Source organism: Plecotus auritus (genome assembly GCF_963455305.1).
Source record: "Plecotus auritus genome assembly, chromosome: 5".
Classification (NCBI taxonomy): domain Eukaryota; kingdom Metazoa; phylum Chordata; class Mammalia; order Chiroptera; family Vespertilionidae; genus Plecotus; species Plecotus auritus.
Window position 1 is genome coordinate 135,352,111 of NC_137776.1, and position 20,703 is coordinate 135,372,813.

At 43.5% G+C, this 20,703-nt stretch overlaps 1 protein-coding gene across 4 annotated transcripts in view; it reads right to left on the bottom strand.

Moving 5' to 3' along the window:
* RCL1 (RNA terminal phosphate cyclase like 1) overlaps positions 1–20,703 on the bottom strand; it is a 98,424-nt gene that overhangs the window by 22,393 nt on the left and 55,328 nt on the right. For all 4 annotated transcript variants that reach the window (XR_013960681.1, XM_080669934.1, XM_080669932.1 and 1 more), the window contains 3 exons: positions 20,042–20,217; positions 14,285–14,359; positions 10,504–10,628 (listed from right to left, as the gene is read on the bottom strand). Coding sequence is in view for 3 of the 4 variants with exons in the window: in XM_080669932.1 (XP_080526058.1) it covers positions 10,504–10,628; positions 14,285–14,359; positions 20,042–20,217 (376 nt within the window). In the remaining variant the exon portion in view is untranslated. The remainder of the gene's footprint in view (positions 1–10,503; positions 10,629–14,284; positions 14,360–20,041; positions 20,218–20,703) is intronic.

Consider the following 20,703-nt stretch of genomic DNA (forward strand, 5'->3'; position numbering starts at 1 on the left):
GGGAAAAGAGGCACTTTGGGCCATAGCTCCTTAAAACCACAAATGCACAGAAGAGAGTGGGACTAGTTCTCCCAACTTGAGCCCTCCTGTGGGGAATATAAACTCCAAGCTCAGTTCAACAGTTAACCAGCCTTGCAAGTAAAAACCACAAACCCAGCTAAAACTTTTCCAAAGGAAGCTTTTTACTTCCCAGGCTCCAATCCTGGCCAAGAAGGTGATCTCGATTCAAACCCACATTCCTCTGAGGTGTTTGTGAAATGAGCTGCTCTGCAGACCAGAGGCGGGAATGTCTGGTTTGTAGGCAAGTATCTAAGCAAAGGTATTTTCCCAGGGAGTTTAGAGGAAGACTGGGGAGGATTCAGGGGTTATACCCGCTGCCTTAAGCAAGGGGAGGGGCTTGGGCCCTCACTAGAGTCTCTGGCTCAGATTTTGCAAAAGGAACACCAGAGGCAGAAGTTAGGGAGGAACAAAGTCAAACCCCAGGTGCCTGGGGAACCACAGCCTTCAGCTTTCATGTTCTCTATATAACCCAGGATGCTCACCCCTTTCCCAGCAACATCAAAGGCTCTCTTATGAGGCTTTTCTACACCGAGTAAAGAGGGTAAGTACCAAGCCGGATCCCAGTGTGTCAGCCTCCATGAAACCCATGTCGTTACCACAAGATTGTGACAAAACACGCATACTCCAGGAATCACATTTCCAGACTAGAGAATGGATTCTAAGCAGAGTTCACCGCTAGGAAACAAATCTCAGGGGTGAAAAAAACTGAAATAGACATGGATGGGTATAGAATTTCATGTACAAGGCCATAAACTGCAGCATTTTTGGCAGCAGCAAAGCCAATTTAACTATCCATCAACCTGCGGCTCCCGGGGCAGCACTATTTCTCCCCAGCTGCCCACCTTCTCCTGATATGTACACGGGTGTGGACCCTGAGTGGCCCCGTGGTGGCCATGCAGACAACAAACTATAATCCAGGGAAGCTTTGCTATAATGTGCTCTGTTCTTGATGATCCTGACAGAGAATGTAGACAGCACCCCAGGGTTGATCTTTATCTCAACAATGGCTCCCCCTATTCAGCCCGCCCTATTCCATGTTCCTCACCACTTACTGTTCAAGCTAATGGAGACCTCTGAAATGTTAGTCCACTACACACTTTTCCTCCAAGTAAGCCCTCCCTAAAACCTCCTGAGAAGTGCAAAGCTGGACTCTAAGCACCTACCCCATCCCCGAGAAGGACACATCCTGGCCAACCCCACTCTGTCAAACTCCTTACTTAGCCATCTCCAATCCCATCCAGCACCGTGGCCACCAACACCTGCTCTTACCCAGATCTTGTCAGCACTTAGAAATTCACCAATTTTAACATCTGAATCCCCAAACAATCCCATAAACACAAGTTCTTGTTCTTCTACATAGACACACATCTACTTCCACTAGAAACCTGTGAAGGTTTCCAATTCCTTGAGCCCTGCTGGGTTCCTCAGCAAGGAGCACGCTGGCCATGGCTTCAATGACAGCTCGCAGTCACCGTACCCCACTGTGACAGCACATCTTTACCACCCTGTCACCCTCCCTTATCATACCTTTGCCAATCCCCTTATCCTTGATCCCATCCTCTCACTGAAAATGGAAAACTCCTCCCATCTCCCTTCCACACACCTCCAGACAAAGCAATCTAGAGCCACCCTCACCATATGCCTGCCATTCTCAATGCATACCTTACCAAACAATAAAAAAAGTTACAGCAGCTACCACTTACTGAATGCTTACTTATCTACGAGCCCAGTGTCTTATACAGTACATCTATGACCTCGTTTAACCTTTGTTATCGGTACAGTAGGTATAATGGGCCCAATGATAAATGAGTCAACCAAGGCTTGGGGCCAAAATCCTACCATCAGTGAATGGCAAGGCCAGTGTTAGAACCCACACCTGTCTGATTCCAGCACTTGGATCTTAATCACTTTGCTGCACTGCTTCATCACTTGACCTCTCTCCTACTTAAATCTACTTTACCCAACCTACAGAAGTAGGCAAATCATTACCAACATTTTTTTAAAGGAGGAATTCTTATCAAGTCTCTCTTCATCAAGTTACCACCTTATCTTTCTTTTACTTCTCTTTCCTGTCAAGATTCTTGCAAGCGTGGCCTCCACACGTCACCATTTCCCTCCCAGTCACTCCACAAAGCAGAGCTGATTACACAAGCAAGGTTACATGTGGAAGGTCTCCACCACCTTCTGGAAAGAGCTCCTCCTAGGGGCATTGGTGGCAGCCTGCTGTGAGTTCCTCAGCTAATTCCACATTCTAATGCTGACTCCTCTGGGCTCTTTAAGGCACCTTCTTCATTATCCTCTCATCTCTGACTTCCCAGTCTCCCTTCCTGGGAGGACTTACTTAGTGTTACAAGTCTTAGTGGCAACTCAGGATCCACCCTCCCCTCTGATTGCACAGGGTAGCTGACTCAAATCATTTATTTCTAGCCCTCACCTTGCCCCGAGTTACAGACCTACATTCCTAACTTCTTCTAGACTTACCTCGTTGTAACCATCTTGAAAGACCCTCAACCCCAACATGAAATAAAGCTGAACTGATCCATTTCCAACTGTGCAAACACGTGCATGAGGCAGCTGCAGGGAGTTTCCCACAGGGACTCTGTCACCACTGTCTGCTGGCACTGGGTACATCGATGAACAAACAGGAAAGGACAACCAAGATGGTGGCATAGGTAAACACCTATACTTACTGCCTCTCACAACCACATCAAAACCACAACTAAAAGACAAAACAAATATCCAGAACCACAGGAAAGCTGGTTTAGTGGAAGTTCTACAAAAAAAAAAGCGCATTGAGACTGGTAGGAGGTGCGGAGGTGCATGCGAAACAGGCTGGCAACTGGGTGCACTGTTGTTTTTTTCAATTGCAAGGGACATACAAGCTCCTGACTGCTCTGAACTCCAGTTCCGGGGGAGACTCTGGGGACCAAGACTCATACAGGGAGAAACTGGACTGTCTGGCATTGGGCTGGAACATAAGGCCAGCTTTCTCTCAGAGATGCTAGCAGCGATCATTGTTCCTGCACAGGGCTGCAGGACACAGAGACCAAGGGACTTCTCTGGGGCAGGGCTGACTGGCAGCCATTGCTGTTTGCTCCGTCCTGGTGATTCCTGAGACCCTGCCCCACCCAATTTACAACCCCACCCAAGCTGTGAGCAGTGGCTTTTGCATATGAATGGCCTGTTCTTTTGCAACCTAAAACCTAACAAACTGCAGCTGGGTCAGAGAGCTCCAAAGCTTCCAAAAGAAGGCCTAAGGCCCAGCAGCAGCAGCCTGCATTGCTTCACAGCTGGGCCTCATCTGGGCACTTCCAAACCCCAAACAAAGAGGAGGAATCTGCAGATCTCGCTGTAGTTTCTGCTGGGTGGCCTCAGGCAGTGGCTAACTTTGCACCTTCTTGGAGATCCAAGAGCCAGTGTTCCCAGTGGTCAGTGTGAGACCATACCAGACTATAACTCTTCACACCCATAAACGACACACTCAGGGGACAGACTCAGTGAGCGCCAAAGCCCCACTGAAGCAAGCCCTGCCCCATAAGGGTGTCTCCAGCACAGCAGTTCTCCCATTGCAGACACAGCTGATCCTCACAGCCAATTGGCCTGGAGGTCAATTCCTCCCAGTGATACCAACAACAATCAAGGCTTAACTACAAGACTGTGCACACAGCCCACAAAGGGATGCACCAAGAGTGTCCACCTCATGTAACTGGGGAGGCTGAGCCACTGGGTCCTATAGGACACCTATCAGCACAGGGAAGCAGCCAAAATGTGGAAACAAAGAAACATGTCACAAATGAAAGAAATGGAGGAAAACAAACTACAGGATATTGAGTTCAAAACCACAGTTATAAGGTTACTCAAGAATCTTCTAGAAACCTCCAAGAAATTTAGTGAGACCCTCAAGGATATGAAAAAGGACCAACTAGAAATTAAGCATACAGTGACTGAATAAAGAATAATACACAGAGATCCAACAGCAGACTAGAGGATCCCAAGAATCAAGTCAAAGATTTGAAATATGAAGAAGCAAAAAACACCCAAATGGAAAAGCAAAAAGCAAAAAGAATCCAAAAGTATGAAGATAGTGTAAGGAGCCTCTGGGACAACTTCAAGCGTACCAACATCCAAATTATGGGGGTGCCAGAAGAAGAGAGAGAAAAAGATATTGAAAACCTATTTGAAGAAATAATGACAGAAAACTTCCCCCACCTGGTGAAAGAAATAGACTTACAAGTCCAGGAAGTGCAGAGAACCCTAAACAAAAGGAATCCAAAGAGGACCACACCAAGACACATCATAATTAAAATGCCAAGGGCAAAAGAAAAAGAGAGAATATTAAAAGCAGCAAGAGAAAAACAGTTAGTTACCTACAAGGGAGCACCCATACGACTGTCAGCTGATTTCTCAACAGAAACTATGCAGGCCAGAAGGGAGTGGCAAGAAATATTCTAAGTGATGAATAGCAAGAACCTACAACCAAGATTACTCTACCCAGCAAAGCTATCATTTAGAATTTAAGGTCAGATAAAGAGCTTCACAGATAAGAAAAAGCTAAAGAAGTTCATCACCACTAAACCAGTATTATATGAAATGATGAAGGGTATTCTTTAAGAAGAGGAAGAAGAGAGGAGAAACCAAGATGGCGGCATAGGTAAACACCTAAACTACTGCCTTGCACAACAATTTCAAAACTACAACTAAAAGACAAAACGGACATCATCCAGAACCACAGGAAGGCTGGCTGAGTGGAAATTCTACAATTAGAAGTAATGAGAAAAGCACACTGAGACTCAGAGGAGCTGCAGGAGGCAGAGGTACTGAGACACGCGCACGGAGAGGAATGGCAGTTGAATGCACGGCTGGCTTTCTCAACCAGGAGGGAGACAAAAGCTCCCGACTGCACTGAACTCCAGTTACGGGCGAGACTCTGGGGACCCAGGCTCATACAGGGTGAAATTGAACTGTAAGGAAAGAGAAAAGCACACTGAAACTCAGAGGAGCTGCAGGAAGCAGAGGTACCGAGGCGCGCGCATGCAGAGAGGGCAGGCAACTGAGTACGAGGCTGGCTTTCTCAAGCGGGAGGGAGACAAAAGCTCCCTAAGGCTCTGAACTCCAGTTCCGGGTGAGACTCTGGGAACCCAGACTCATTCAGGGAGAAACTGGACTGTCTGGCAGCGAGCAGAAGTTGCGGGCGGCTTTCTCTCAGAGGTGCTTGCAGCGGGACACTGAGACACAGGGGCTTATTAGGGCAGGGCTGATGGGAAACCAATGCTGTCTGCTCCGCCCTGAGACTCCACCCCATCCAAGCTGAGCACAGAGGCTTTTGCAAGTCTTCTCCCATAAGGGTGTCTCCAGCACAGAAGTTCTCCCAGTGTAGACACAGCTGATCCTCACAGCCAGTTGGCCTGGAGGTCAATTCCTCCCAGTGATACCAACAACAATCAAGGCTTAACTACAACAAGGCTGTGCACACAGACCACAAAGGGATGCACCAAGAGTGTCCACCTCAGGTAACTGGGGAGGCTGAGCCACTGGGCCCTATAGGACACCTGGCACACAAAGCCACTCTATCAACTCAGGGAAGCAGCCAAAATGCGGAGACAAAGAAACAGATCACAAATGAAAGAAATGGAGGAGAGCAAACGACTGGATATAGAGTTCAAAACCACAGTTATAAGGTTTTTCAAGAATTTTCTAGAAAAGACCGATAAATTTAGCGAAACCCAAGTATATGAAAAAGGACCAACTAGAAATTAAACATACACTGACTGAAATAAAAAATATTATACAGAGATCTAACAGCAGACTAGAGGATTGTAAGAATCAAGTCAAAGATTTGAAATACAAAGAAGCAAAAAACACTCAACCAGAAAAGCAAAAAGAAAAAAGAATAAAAAAATATGAAGATATTGTAAGGAGCCTCTGGGACAACTTCAAGCATACCAACATCAGTATTATGGGGGTGCCAGAAGAAGAGAGAGAGCAAGATACGGAAAACCTATTTGAAGAAATAATGACCGAAAACTTCCCCCACCTGGTGAAAGAAATAGACTTACAAGTCCAGGAAGCGCACAGAACCCCAAACAAGAGGAATCCAAAGAGGACCACACCAAGACACATCATAATTAAAATGCCAAGAGCAAAAGACAAAGAGAGAATATTAAAAGCAGCAAGAGAAAAACAGTTAGTTACCTACAAGGGAGTACCCATACGACTGTCAGCTGATTTCTCAACAGAAACTATGCAGGCCAGAAGGGAGTGTGGCAAGAAATATTCTAAATGACGAATAGCAAGAACCTACAACCAAGATTACTCTACCCAGCAAAGCTATCATTCAGAATTGAAGGGCAGATAAAGAGCTTCACAGATAAGAAAAAGCTAAAGGAGTTCATCACCACCAAACCAGTATTATATGAAATGCTGAAAGGTATTCTTTAAGAAAAGGAAGAAGGGAGAAACCAAGATGGCGGCATAGGTAAACACCTAAACTGCTGCCTCGCACAACAATTTCAAAACTACAACTAAAAGACAGAACGGACACCATCCAGAACCACAGGAAAGCAGGCTGAGTGAAAATTCTACAACTAGAAGGAAGGAGAAAAGCTCACAGAGAATTGGAGGTACGGCAAAGGGGCTTTGTGCGCGCAGAGAGGAAGGGCGGCTGAGAGCCTGGCTGACTTCCTCTGGCGGAAGGGGGAAGGAAGCCTCCGACGGCACTGAACCCCAGTTCTGACTGCACTGAACCCCAGTTCCGGGCGAACCCCTGGGGACCCACGATCTTGTGGGGGGAGTCTGGACTCTCGGGCGGAGACTCGGGAGACGGGGAAGGCGGAGGACTGAAAGTACACACGCGCGCGCACGCCGGTGCGCACAAAGGCTGCGGGGGTTGCCACAGGCTTTCCCTGGTGGAGGGGAGTCAGAGGCTCCTGACGGCACTGTGCCCCAGTTCTGACTGCAGTGAACCCCGGTTCCAGGCGAGCCCCTGGGGACCCACGCTCTTGTGGGGGGAGTCTGGACTCTCAGGCGGAGACTCGAGCTGGGGAAGGCGGAGGACTGAAAGCGCACATGCGCGCAGGAGCGGGGCTGACAGGAAGCCAAGACTGAGGCTCCACCCCATCCAAGCTGAGCACAGAGGCTATTGCAATTTAGCAAGTCTAATCCTATAGGGCTGTCTCCAGCACCGGGCTTCTCCCAGCATAGACACAGCTGATCCTTACAGCCAACTGACCCGGAGGTCAATTCTTCCCAGTGATACCAACAACAATAAAGACTTAATTACAACAAGGCTGTACACACAGTCCACAAAGGGGTGCACCAAGAGTGTCCACCTCAGGTTAACTGGGGAAGCAGACCCACTGGGCCATATTGGAAACCTAGCACAAATATCTACCTTACCAACTCAGGGAATCAGTGAAAATGCGGGGTCAAAGAATCAGATCACAAACGAAAGAAATGGAGGAAAACAAACGACTGGATATAGAATTCAAAACCACGGTTATAAGACTTTTTAAGAATATCCTAGAAAAGGCCGATAAATATAACGAGACCCTCGAAGATATGAAAAAGGACCAACTAGAAATTAAACATACACTGACTGAAATAAAAAATATTATACAGAGACCCAGAAACAGAATAGAGGAACACAAGAATCAAGTCAAAGAAGTGAAATACAAAGAAGCAAAAAACACTCAACCGAAAAAGCAAAAAGCAAAAAAAAAAATCCAAAAAGTTGAAGATAATGTAAGAAGACTCTGGGACAACTTCAAGCGTACCAACATCAGAATTATGGGGGTGCCAGAAGAAGAGAGAGAGCAAGATACTGAAAACGTATTTGAAGAAATAATGACCGAAAACTTCCCCCACCTGGTGAAAGAAATAGACTTACAAGTCCAGGAAGCCCACAGAACCCCAAACAAAAGGAATCCAAAGAGGACCACACCAAGACACATCATAATTAAAATGCCAAGGGCAAAAGACAAAGAGAGAATATTAAAAGCAGCAAGAGAAAAACAGTTAATTACCTACAAGGGAGCACCCATACGACTGTCAGCTGACTTCTCAACAGAAACTATGCAGGCCAGACGGGAGTGGCAAGAAATTTTCAATGTGATGAATAGCAAGAACCTACAACCAAGATTACTCTACCCAGCAAAGCTATCATTCAGAATTGAAGGGCAGATAAAGAGCTTCACAGATAAGAAAAAGCTGAAGGAGTTCATCACCACCAAACCAGTATTATATGAAATGCTGAAAGGTATTCTTAAAGAAGAGGAAGAAGAAAAAAGTAAAGAGAAAAATTATGAACAACAAATACATATCTATCAACAAGCGAACCTAAAAATCAAGTGAATTAAAAACCTGAGGAACAGAATAATCTGGTGAATATAATAGAATCAGGGGCATAGAAAGGGAGTGGACTGATAATTCTCATGGGGAAAGGGGTAAGGGGGGTTCATGAAGAGAATGGACAAAAATCATACACCTATGGATGAGGACAGTGGGGGGAGGTAAGGGCAGAAGGTGGGGTGGGAAAGGGGTGGAGGGGAGCTATGGGGGGAAAAAGGAGAAATAATTGTAATAATCTGAATAAAGATTTATTTAAAAAAAAAAATTTAAATTGAAACAATTTAACTAGTCTATTGAACAATTAAACTAAATTCCCTACTCACTACCTAATTAGTTTGAGAATAAAGATTATTAAAACATTAAAAAAAAAAAAAAAAGGAAGAAGAAGAAAAAGGTAAAGATAAAAATTATGAACAACAAAGTGACAACAAATACATATCTATCAACAAGTGAATCTAAAAATCAAGTGAATAAAAAATCTGATGAACAGAATAAACTGGTGAATATAATAGAATCAGGGGCATAGAAAGGGAGTGGACTGACAATTCTTGGGGGGAAAGGGGTGTGAGGGGTGCAGGAAGAGATTGGACAAAAATCTTACACCTATGGACAGGGACAGTGGGGAGGGAAGAGCATGGGGTAGGGTGGGAACTGGGGGGAGGGGAACTATGGGGGGGGAAGAGAAACAACTGTAATAATCTGAACAATAAAAATTTAAAAAAATTAAAAGAAAAGAAACATGAAAGACTCCTGCTTCTGTGGGGCTCAAGATTCTGTGGAAAGGTGTGGCTGGCTGGGCATGTCATAAAGACAATGTGGTGAGTAATTCCAGAACTGACTGGCCACACCACTGTCACTGCATTATAACGCTCCTTTCATTGCACTGGTTCATCTACCTTCTCAACCTTCCTGTTGCCACTTGGAATATATATTGTTTCATTATGATGCCAAGTGGTAACATGGGAGTGTTTGATCTGACAGAAATGCACAAGAGAGGGCAGGTGAAGTCACATGTGGAAGAAATCATCATCAAGCTGTGTCACATCATCAAGCAGCCAGAGACTACTTACATCATCCTTAGAACCACAACCAGAGAGTATATTTTTTCCTCCTTGAACAAAAAATATTTTTGCTGTATTTTTAACATATAAAGTATTTAAAAATCAAAATAGACAACAAAAAAACTAATGCCACACATCACCACAAACGTTTGTAGCTACTATCAGAACAAACCTCTCTACCCAGGTGCCTAAGTGAGAAACATCAAAATCATCCTCACGACTCCCTGTTCCTCTTTTACAGACCCAGATAATCATGTGTCCTATCCATCCTGCCTTTAGGATCCTATAAACTATAGGCCTTATCTGTCCTCCAGCACCTACTCTCACTGTTTCTCTTTAGGGCACAGTAACTCCACCAACTTTGCCTCTAAGTGCTGGTCATTGAGTGATTTTCTTTTTTAACTTGTACTTTCCAAAATTTTTATAATGAACCAAAAGTTCTTTGGTGCCATCAGTATTGTCCTCTTAATATGAAAATTCATTTTACAGAAAACTGCTAACTTCGGAATGAGGAACAACGCCTCAGCATGGCCTTCCACTTTCACTGGCTCCTGCCCATCTTTCGTGTACCACCTCCTACTGCCAAACGCCACTAGCTGATGCACTTGGGCCACACCACATTGCTTGCCGCTCCCCAGAACCACCATGCACCTGTTACCTCCATACAGGCCCACTTTTCTGCCTGAAGCACTTTTCCTTTCTTGCTCCACTTCACAAGCCTCTAGTCTATAACGCTCAGTCCAAATGGCCTGTGCACTGGTGGCCCCCAAACCGAAGCCCTCAGAAGAGTATAACATACATGGGAGCCATTTAAGTGTTAACTAAAATAAGAAAATGAACAGATCAATCAATCTAGTCATGGTGCAGCAGCTAATTAAGCATCATAACCCACCCAACAATTACAGTTTCACTGTTAAGATTTTTCCATGATTGTTGTCTAAAATGTAAATAACTCTGGGAAGAAGTAAACTGGTTGTGAGTCACTCTTCACGAGAAGAGAAAATAATAAAAAATCTGAACCAAATGCAAAGGATACGCCATTCCTCTGATACGTTTGATTTTTCCTGGATCTGTGAGCTGAATGGGCTTCAGGACCTTCCTTATGGGACATGAGAAAATCACTTCACCTCCTCCTCCAGGAGGCATTCCCCGCCGCACAATCTGCACACATGGAAGAAAGAAGAGGCTAGAATACAGCAATGAGTAGATGGCCCAGACACCCAACTCAGTAAGGTTTACATCAAGGGGCTCTTCCTTAGAAACGAGACAGATCTCAGTCAGGCGTGTCCTCATCCTCATGAGGAACTAGCAGGGTTCAGGAATTAATCCCATTTCTTAACCCTTTTCTCCTATGCAATTAACTGACCTATCCAATCTCTATATTAAAGCCATGCACCACTTAACAACAGGGGATATGTTCTGAGAAATGCACCTTTAGGTGATTGGGTCGCTGTGCAAACATCACAGAGTATACTTAACACAGACTTGTATGAATACTACATATGATATAGTCTATTGTTCCTAGGCTACAGCACTGTACAGCATGTTACTGTACTGAATATTGTAGGTAACTATAACACAATGCTGACTATTTATAGATCTAAACATAGAAAAGGTGCAGTAAAAAAGCAGTATAAAAGTATGGAGCTTACAGCACTGGAAGTTGCTCTGGATGAATCAGTGAGTGGTGAGCAAACATGAAGGTCTAGGACATTACTATGCACTACTGAGGACTTTAAACATTGTAGACTTAGACTACATTAACTTTATTTAAAAGTGTTTTCAATAATAATAAACCTTGGCTTGTTGTAACATTTTTACTTTATAAATTTTAAATTTCCAACTTTTATAACACTTAGCTTAAAACACAAACATGCGTACCAGCTGTACAAAAATATTTCTTTATATCCTAATTCTATAAGCTTTTTCTATTTTTTTTAACTTTTTTGTTAAAAACTAAGACACAAAAACACACACATTAGTTAGGCCTACACAAGGTTAGGATCACTAAATTCATTGTCTTCCCACTTCACATCTTGTCCCACTGAAAGGTCTTCAGAGGTAATAACACAAATGAGCTGTCATCTTATTAACAGTGGTCGGCAAACCGTGGCTCGTGAGCCACATGAGGCGAGTCTATTTTGAAGAAGTGGCATTAGAAGAAGTTTAAGTTTAAAAAATTTGGCTCTCAAAAGAAATTTCAATCTTTGTACTGTTGATATTTGGCTCTGTTGACTAATGAGTTTGCCGACCACTGCCTTATAACTATGTCTTCCTTTGGAATACCTCCTAAAGGAACTACCTGAGGCTCTTCTTGAGGAAATATGTCCACTTTGGTTTTCTTGGTTCGTTTCTTTTTTCATCATTTTTTTGCGGGTAAGCAGATTTACATCATGAAAATTGCTCTCTATTAATGAAAACCTTTTGGTGTTGGGGAGGGGTCCGTGTTTTCAAACTTTTTAAGGAGCTTTTTGAGTTCTTCAAAAGCTTCTGCTAAACACTTCACTGAGAATTTTCTTTCCCTTCTCCTGCAGTTTCCTTTTCTCTTCCCTCTTTTTCAGCTATGCATTCCTGTCCCAGTTCCAACAACTGTTCATTAGCCATTTTCTCAGGAACCACCTCTAGGAGTTCCTCAATGTCAGCCTCATCCACACGCAGGTTAAAGTTGTTTGCCATCTCAACCACAGTCCTGTTGATTTTTACAACGTCCTCAGCCTTGGAAAATCCTTTGAAGTCATGGACAAACTAACTGAATGTCTTCTTCCAGATGCCTTTCATATACTTTTTGGTGACATCACCCCAAGCCCAAGCAAGGCTCTTGATGCAGTCATGAATACTGTAATTCCAGAATTGCACCAGTGTTTTTTCAGTTATCTTCCTCAGTTGCAGCAATGGCTTGGGCAAAGGTCCTCCTCAGGTAGAAGGCCTTAAAAGCTACTATAATTCCTTGATCAATTGATTCGATAGAAGAGGTAGTGTTTGAGCGAAGAAACACAACTTTGATATTGGGATAAAGAACACCAATAAAAGGAGGATGTCCAGGAGCATTGTTAACAATAAGCAAAATCTTAAAAGATATACAATTCTCCAAATAGTACTTTTCCATTCCACTGACAGTAATTCAAAAGGGCATCTTGGAAGAGCAGCTGGATCATCCATGACTTCTCACCAAACCTGTAGGATATTGGCAGTGTGTGCTTACTGATATGCTTAAAAGGCCTTTGGGTTGTCCTTGGCCAGCTAACAAAGGGTTTCAGTTTGTAGCCAGAAACAATGCCCCCAAGCAAGACATTATCCTGTTCTGAAAAGCCTTGAAACTTGGGATTGACCTGGCCTTCTTATGGATGAAAGTCTTTTCAGGCATCTATTTCCAGAATAGGGAGGTTTCATCCATATTGAATGCTTGTTCTGACAAGTAATTTTCTTCCACAAACAGCTTATCTAGAGCAGCAGTGGTCTGTGAGGTCCGAAAGGTTGGCGACCATTGGTTTAAGGAAACCTTTGGAGCAGCGGTTGCCAACTGGTGGTCCAGAGACCACTGGTGGTCGGTGAGGTCTGAAAGGTTGGCAACCGCTGATCTCGAGTATCCCAAAATTCTTCAGCTCCCTTCACAGCACTCACCACTCAATTTCACATTATGTAATGAATAACCATGCTTGAATCCTTCAAACCACCCAGAACTAGCAGTATATTCAACATCGTAATCGAGTCCAGCCTTCTTTCAGCATCCCAAACAAACTTTTTGTTTTGGCTGTGATTGTCATAGTGCTGAGAGGGATACACTTCTGTGTCCGGTCTTCAATCCAGGTCATTAGAAGTTTCTCCAAGTCTGATATAGGCCCTTCTCGAATTTGTGTTAGTCTTGTTGCTTTTAATGAAGTAGACCCTTTAACAGTTTTCATTACTTTGTTTTTGTTCCTCAAGATCATAGCATAGCTATGGTGGAACAGGACATGCCTGACTGGTGAGCAATAACCATCACTGGTTTTCTACCTTTGTAGTCTCTAATCACTTTTTAATTTTGTTTCCAGGTCAATCACTCAACATGGCCTCTTACTGGGAATGCTACCGGTGGCTTCTGTATGCTTAGGGGCTATTATAAACAAAACAACATGAGATTCATACATAATTGTATGTGTTATACTTTTATTTTTTTAAAAATATATTTTTATTGATTTGACAGAGAAAGAGAGAGGGGGAGATAGAAACATCAATGTTGAGAGAGAATCATTGAATGGATGCCTCCTGCATGCCCCCAACTGGGGATCGAGCCCACAACCCAGCATATGCCCTTGATCGAAATCGAAGGCCAACGCTCTATCCACTGAGCCAAATCGGCTAGGGCTGTATGTGTTATACTTTTCTACGACTGGCAGAGAAGTGGGTTTGTTTATGTACACCAGCCTCATCATAAAAATGTGAGCAACATGTTGCACTATGATGTTAAGACATAATCTATACCTAGATGATCTAGATTAGAGAAGCATTATGGCTAGAATCCTAACTCTACTACTTATTAGCTGAGTGACACAAATGGAGTTGTTATGAGTAGTAAAGTATTAATACTTGTAAAATGTTTACAACAGTGCCCACCACAAAGAAAGTACAATATAACTGTTGGCTACTATTGTCCTTCTAAAGGGTCCCTCCCTTTCAACTCAAAGTTTGTCATGTTTGCATGTCCTATGGGTCTTCTCATAAATGCTGACTTCAAATATATCACACACATACACACACACACACGTCATACAGCTCTTCCAATGAGTTGGTAAGGAAATGTTTTACACAGATATATACAGAAAACCATTCATTCTTACCTTTAGCTCAAGTGATTCACCATCAATTCCAAACTGTTTCAAAACAGGGAGGGCCGTTGCCCGAAGAACATCAACCTGTAGAATTATTTCATAATAAATAAAACATTTCATTAAACCTTGAGCAGATGGGAAGAAACAGCCAATGAAGCAAGTGAAGACATAGCAACCAGGTAGATGATGTATACTCTGGTAAAGAAAGAGGATGCTGGCTTACAACTGAGGGCATGGGAGCACTCTGCTCCCGAGTAAAACAGATTTTATAAGCCACTAGCTCCTCTGAGCTCCTTTCCTCATTTTTGACATGGAAACTTACACCTACCTTACAAGTCATCATCATGACCAAAAACACATGCAAAAAGCATGAGAACCTGCAGTTTTCATATAGAACAAACCTGGACCTCTGCTCATTCTTTTATGTATTTACACTACAGAAAAAATACCATATTTTTTATTAATCTTTTCCCAACACGGTTGTTTAATCTTTAAAGCTTGTGGCATACCAAAGCCAAAGCAAACCAAAAAAAGGAGTCAACAGCTACTTAAGAATATTGCTGATGCCCATCACATAGGCCAGTGGTCAGCAAACAGTGGCTCTTTGGCCCCTTGAGTGTGGCTCTTCCACAAAATACCAAGGCCTGGGAGAGTCTATTTTGAAGAAGTGGCGTTAGAAGAAGTTTAAGTTTTAAAAATTTGGCTCTCAAAAGAAATTTCAATCGTTGTACTGTTGATATTTGGCTCTGTTGACTAATGAGTTTGCCGACCACTGGCCTAGGCAGTGAAATAAAGGGTGGTTCCGTAAGAAAGTGGGGGCAGTGGAGGAATGATTGCCTCAAACTACCTGAAGCAGCACAAACCCACAACTGCACAGTTAATGGCAAGGCTGTGTCAAGTATGACTACTATCTCCTCCCTATTCAGAACTCATAGGAGGCCTGGGGTTCTATCCTGTTCACATATGGATTCCTCAGAGTATAAGAATGACATTCAAAGCACGTTGATACAAGACAGTGAATGCTGACTCAACTGCAACATGGGAAAGAAAGTCACTCCCTTCCTTGCTCCCAATGGGCAAATGACCGTTCCTAGGCACTTGGGAGCTGACCCTATCAGGAGCAGTGAGGGCAGGCAGCAAGAGCAGAGGGTGTAGGGGAAAGTGCTGGTCCTGGTTCAGGCTCTCCCTCTAGTGAGCTCTCCCTCATGGTCTCGGACAACTGTCTAATTTCCTTATCTCTAAGGCAAGAGTGTCAGCCTGTCTTCAAGGTGCTACCCATTCCAACATGCTAAGAATGATACTCCAATAAGGCTTTATAGCAGAGAATAGGCCCTGCCTACACATTCTGGTGTCAGAAAATTAACGTGAGGTAGAAATGACCTATGAAGCCTAGGATCATGTAGATAATGGATGAGGGGGGCGCTGAAGAAGTTACTAGGAAAACTCACTGAAAATTAGCTCATTTCAACCTAAATATGAGAGTTAAATACACCCAAGTACTTAAAACATACATTTGGGATGGCCAGCACCAAGGAGATAAAATTCAGCCTAGGCTAGTACTAAGGGCAGCTGGGGAGAAGGCCAAGCCAGATTCTGGAAAAACCAGGGGATACAAGGATGTTGGTTACTCTGCCCACATAACTCCCTGGAACTAGGCAGCCACCAGACCTCCTGGGGACAGAAAAGGCAAGAAAGCAGAACAGCCCTTCTGGTTCATCCTCCCTGTACCTGGAGTCATACAGGATGAAGTCAGATTTACTCTGAGGTTCAGCCAGAAGCCTGAGTATAATTCCAGGTGTGGTCCTGTCTCCTAAATCACTCTCCATCTGATGCAAAAGGCAGGCAACTCGAGTGGTGGGACGAGGGCTGGAAGAACACATGTAGGCTTGAGTCTCACTCTGCTTCTTACTAGCTGTGAAACTGCACACTCCCTACCTCCCCAAGGCCTTGGCTTCCTGCTGCGCATGAGGGGCTGGACTGGACATGTTCCAGTCTCCTCTGGCTCTGCACCATAGTTTCAGTAGAGTGCGGGTGGGCTGCAAGTTCTACTTAAAGAAAACTGAACACTCAGTGGTTAGGAAGAAAAAGCAAAAGTCTGACCCAAGTGGCACCTCAGGGCAAAGGCGTCAGTCAGCCTGACAAGTTCACTCAATCAATCAATCAACAGGTACAAATGTCATCAGATACAATGCCAACTACAAGGGAAGAAACTGCTCTCAGTTACCTTTTCTGAAACAGTGGCAGGAACCCCATCTCACAGGGTTTATACCAGAATTAAATAAATATGGCTACATTTACGAGAACTGTGCTCAACACACAGCAGACTTTATTGTACTTCATTCCCCTTCCAGAACGGTAATGAAAAAGAATGGAATCTTCACTCACCATCTGATCAGGATGTTGGCACCAATAAATATCTATTGCTATTGGGGGTTCCGGTGCCAAATCACTGAGCTTCAAAGGAGACGTCCTGGAACTTTGATTCTCCCCAAAATGTCTCCCCATTTTCTATCCTTTTGCCTCTAAAGGGAAAAAATGTTCCTACCCATTTATAGGGCTCATCCCACCACTTCTGCTTTCGATGCTCATCCCCTCTGGATTTCTGCAGGAGCTACCCTTACTAAGTCCCCCAACCCCTTTAATTCTTTCCTTCTCCATTGCAGCATCTCCTCAGCCTACAAGCAAGCTCAAATCTCTCATTTAGAAAACTATTTCCAAACTCAGCTCTTCAGGAATCATCCGATCTAACCTTCTGAATCTCCTTTCCATGGTTCTCTTTCCTATTCATTCCTCACCCTGTGACGGTTCTTGCACACCAGTGTCACTGCTCTCTCAAAGGTCAATAAAACTTCTCATTGCTGAATCTCCCTACCCAATCCTCAATCAACGCCTGGCTTCTCAAAACTCAACTCCTGCTTGGCTTCTCCAAACACTTATACCTCCACTCACTGTCTGCAGCTCCTCTTCCCCTACTCACACCTTACACATCCATTTCCTCTTCTATTCTCGGTCCCTGGGACCATGGGGCAAAACCTCTAATGCTCAATACAGGCCAGAAGGGGAATGTAAATGAATGATGAGATCAGCTAAGACCTCCAGCTAACTGGAGAGCTCATGCCTTTTCCAAAGAGGGCAGCTACTACTCAGCTCCAATGGGAGGCTGTTGGGGAAGAACTGCCATCAATGCTGCCACATCAACCTACTATAATGTAAAATCTGGGTTCCAAACATGAACATTCAATTCAGATACACACACCACCACACTGTGCAGACCAAAGGAAAAACACTGGTAGGATTAACTCAGACAGAAAGCTGCCCGTGTTCAACTTCACTCAGCACTGGTCAATCTCATTCTCCTAGGGATTTAACTATCAGTAGGTAAGATACTGATGACCTATCACTGAAGCTCCAGACAGTAATGTCCAACTGCCAACTGGACAACCACACATGGATATCCTCCAAACATACCAAAATCAAACACATCACCCAACTACCAACCACAGTTTTCCTCTTCCCTGTGTTCAACTCCTTCTGATCACTATCCTTCAAGTCAACCAGGACAGAAATCATGAAGTTATTTTATGAACACTTCCTCTTATCCCATCTCCAATTAGCTGTCAAATCATGAAGTCTCCCCTCCACACTGTCCTTCATATCAGTTCCTTCCTATCTACTTCCTTCTCTATTATGTTCAAACTAATTGACAAACCTCCAATTCATCCTTCTTTCAGCCTCCACAGTGCTCTTCCTAAAAACCAGGCTGATTCTGTGGTTTCCCTTCCTCTACAAAACCCTCCTAAACCCTCAGCACTTTGTTTGTACCTCTATCAGAGCCCAGAGGTACTCAGCCTTGTAGCCTCCCCTCTATGTGTTCACAGCTGTCCACCCCATGAGAACAAGTTCCAAAGGGCAGAACGCATCATATTCATCCGGATGCAGACAGCAAAGGTGGACATGAACTGATGGGGAAACCACATGTTGAAGAGAAAGCTCAAAATGAAGAAGCCACAGGCTGAAGAAGTTATTCTTTACCTAAGATTAGGTATATTTGTTTTATCCTGGGTTGGAGCCAAGTACTATCCAAGGTCATTTTAGTCTTGCAGGGAGCAAAAGCAGTCCTGTAGCATATGAAAACAGATTTATTTTATATGTTCTGCACAAAAGAGTTAATTTCTGGGGAATTCTTCAACTAACCTTTGTCTGTTAATATATAAAACTTTTTAAAATATTGCCAGTGATAACAGCTTTTAAGGTCATTAGCAATTATAGAAAGAGCACAAAACTGGGACACAGTGCCAAAGTCTCCTGTATGCTCAGGGCCTTTCCCATTACTCAAGGCACCTTCCCCATCCTCCACCTAGAAGTGTAGAGGCCTCCCCTTGGGAACACTTTCAAGTCAAGGGCCCACTTCCTAGAATCTTCCAGAAAAATACAAGAAAAAAGCAATCCTTTGAAATTAGTTTAAAATTCTAGACAGTTTATTCAGCATTCCTTTACAGCTAAGAATTTCAGATCATGCACTGTACTAAGATTCTAGGAAAAGAGTTTATGTACCCAAATTCCCAAGAATTGGGAAATAAGTCTTTTACTGCCTAAGAACACAATAACCAGATTTATACTCTAAAAGTATATAGGTGACTACCAGCAGTCTCCACTGTGCAGCTCAATGAACCACCTAACTGGTCTTCCCTGGTTAGAGAAACTAGATACTTCACATTCTACCTTAGAAGCCACCCCTTCATTGATCTTCAGATTGAAAAAATTTTTTTTCAATTACACTTTACCTTCAGCATTATTTTGTATTAGTCTCAGATGTACAGCATATACTTTACAAGGTGTTCCCCCTGATATTTCCAGTATGCAACTGGCACCATACATAGTTATTATAATATTATTGACCCTTCATCAATCTTGGTTCCATGTCTGTAGAGGTGAAGATAAGAGTCCTCAGTCAGGACTTGGCATAGTGGCCACAGGCATTAAGATACCCTCTCTGGACAGCAGAGCATCTAAAGGTGAGGATCCTTCTCTTCCTATGAGAGGTCTAAGGCAGGTCTGGAAAGAACTACTCTAATCTCTCTCTCTCTCTGTCTCTCTTACACACACACACTCTCTCTCTCACAAAACAAAACCCATCCTGGACTGGCACTAAGACACTCGTGGTGGCCACAATGAAAATTCCATCTGTATATTAAACTATCTTCCCCATACATGCAGGAAAATTAGCCTACTTAATAAGAAGGTTGCTGTGCCCTTAAACTATCAAAGGTTACATATACAGTCCCTGTCCCTATGCCCTTTTCCTAAATCTGCAAACTCTTCTCAGAAGAATGTCCTAAAGTTTAAATAAGTCAAGACTATGCTGCAACAATGCCAAGGAAATACTTTCTGTCTAAAATTTTGGTCTGCTGCTTTCCAGCCTCAGCTATCACATGACCTTGCGAAAGTTTTACTCCCACACACTTCAGCCAACAGAGCCATATTTCATGTCAACCGTGGTGAGATTGCCAGCATCTGTTCTGAAGGTTCTTTGACACGACAATGAAAGGCACCTTGATGAATGGTAACAATCATTACTGAATTTGACTGATATGAATCTTGGTTCATCTGCATCCTGCAGTGATTAATCTCTAAATCTCAAGGTAAATAACAAAACAAAAACACTCAACAATAAACCTGTGCTTTATCAGGAACTTGTTTATCAAAAGTTGAGTTGTGACAAGAGACAAAACATAATTCACACCATGGTGTGGCCTCACTACTTACCGAGGGGTCAACCTGGTCATTGGTCACTCCTCGAAGAACTATCTTTAATGGGTGCTTCATAAATGGAGCCAGGCAAAGAAGACTCTCCAGGTAATAGCCAATGCCACGAAGGACACTGCAGTCATGCTCCACGGATCCACCATACAGGAGGCCAGGCTGGTAATATAAGGTCGTCCCTTACATAAGAGGAAAGAGAGCCACATTCAGCAGGAAAAAAACAACCCTCGGTGTCACAAAATCAACACAGGCAATGAGTCCCAAGGGGAAAGCCTGACATGGGCATCCAAGGGAGTTCAAAATGCCATTCCTAAGAGCCCACACTTCAGTCCAAAAGCTGACTCATTACTGTCAAGCCCTTGTAATAATAATAAACTGTGAGTGTAATTTAATAAACAGTAATAAATTAAGCCCCTCCCCAAGCCATCTGACTTGCCAAAGTCATGGCAAGGCAGAAAGAAAAAAATCCTAACAGGTATCTTAAATCTCCCAACAGCACCTTCTCAGACTTTGCTGAACAAAGGTGTTTACAAACGATGCTCTGAAACCATCACACCAGCAATCAGCTTCTTGTAGGCCCTTGAAATGAGATTTCCCATGTACCACACTCACCAAACAAGATGCCTAGAAAAGCAAGTACTTTATGGCAATTCCATTAATAGTAG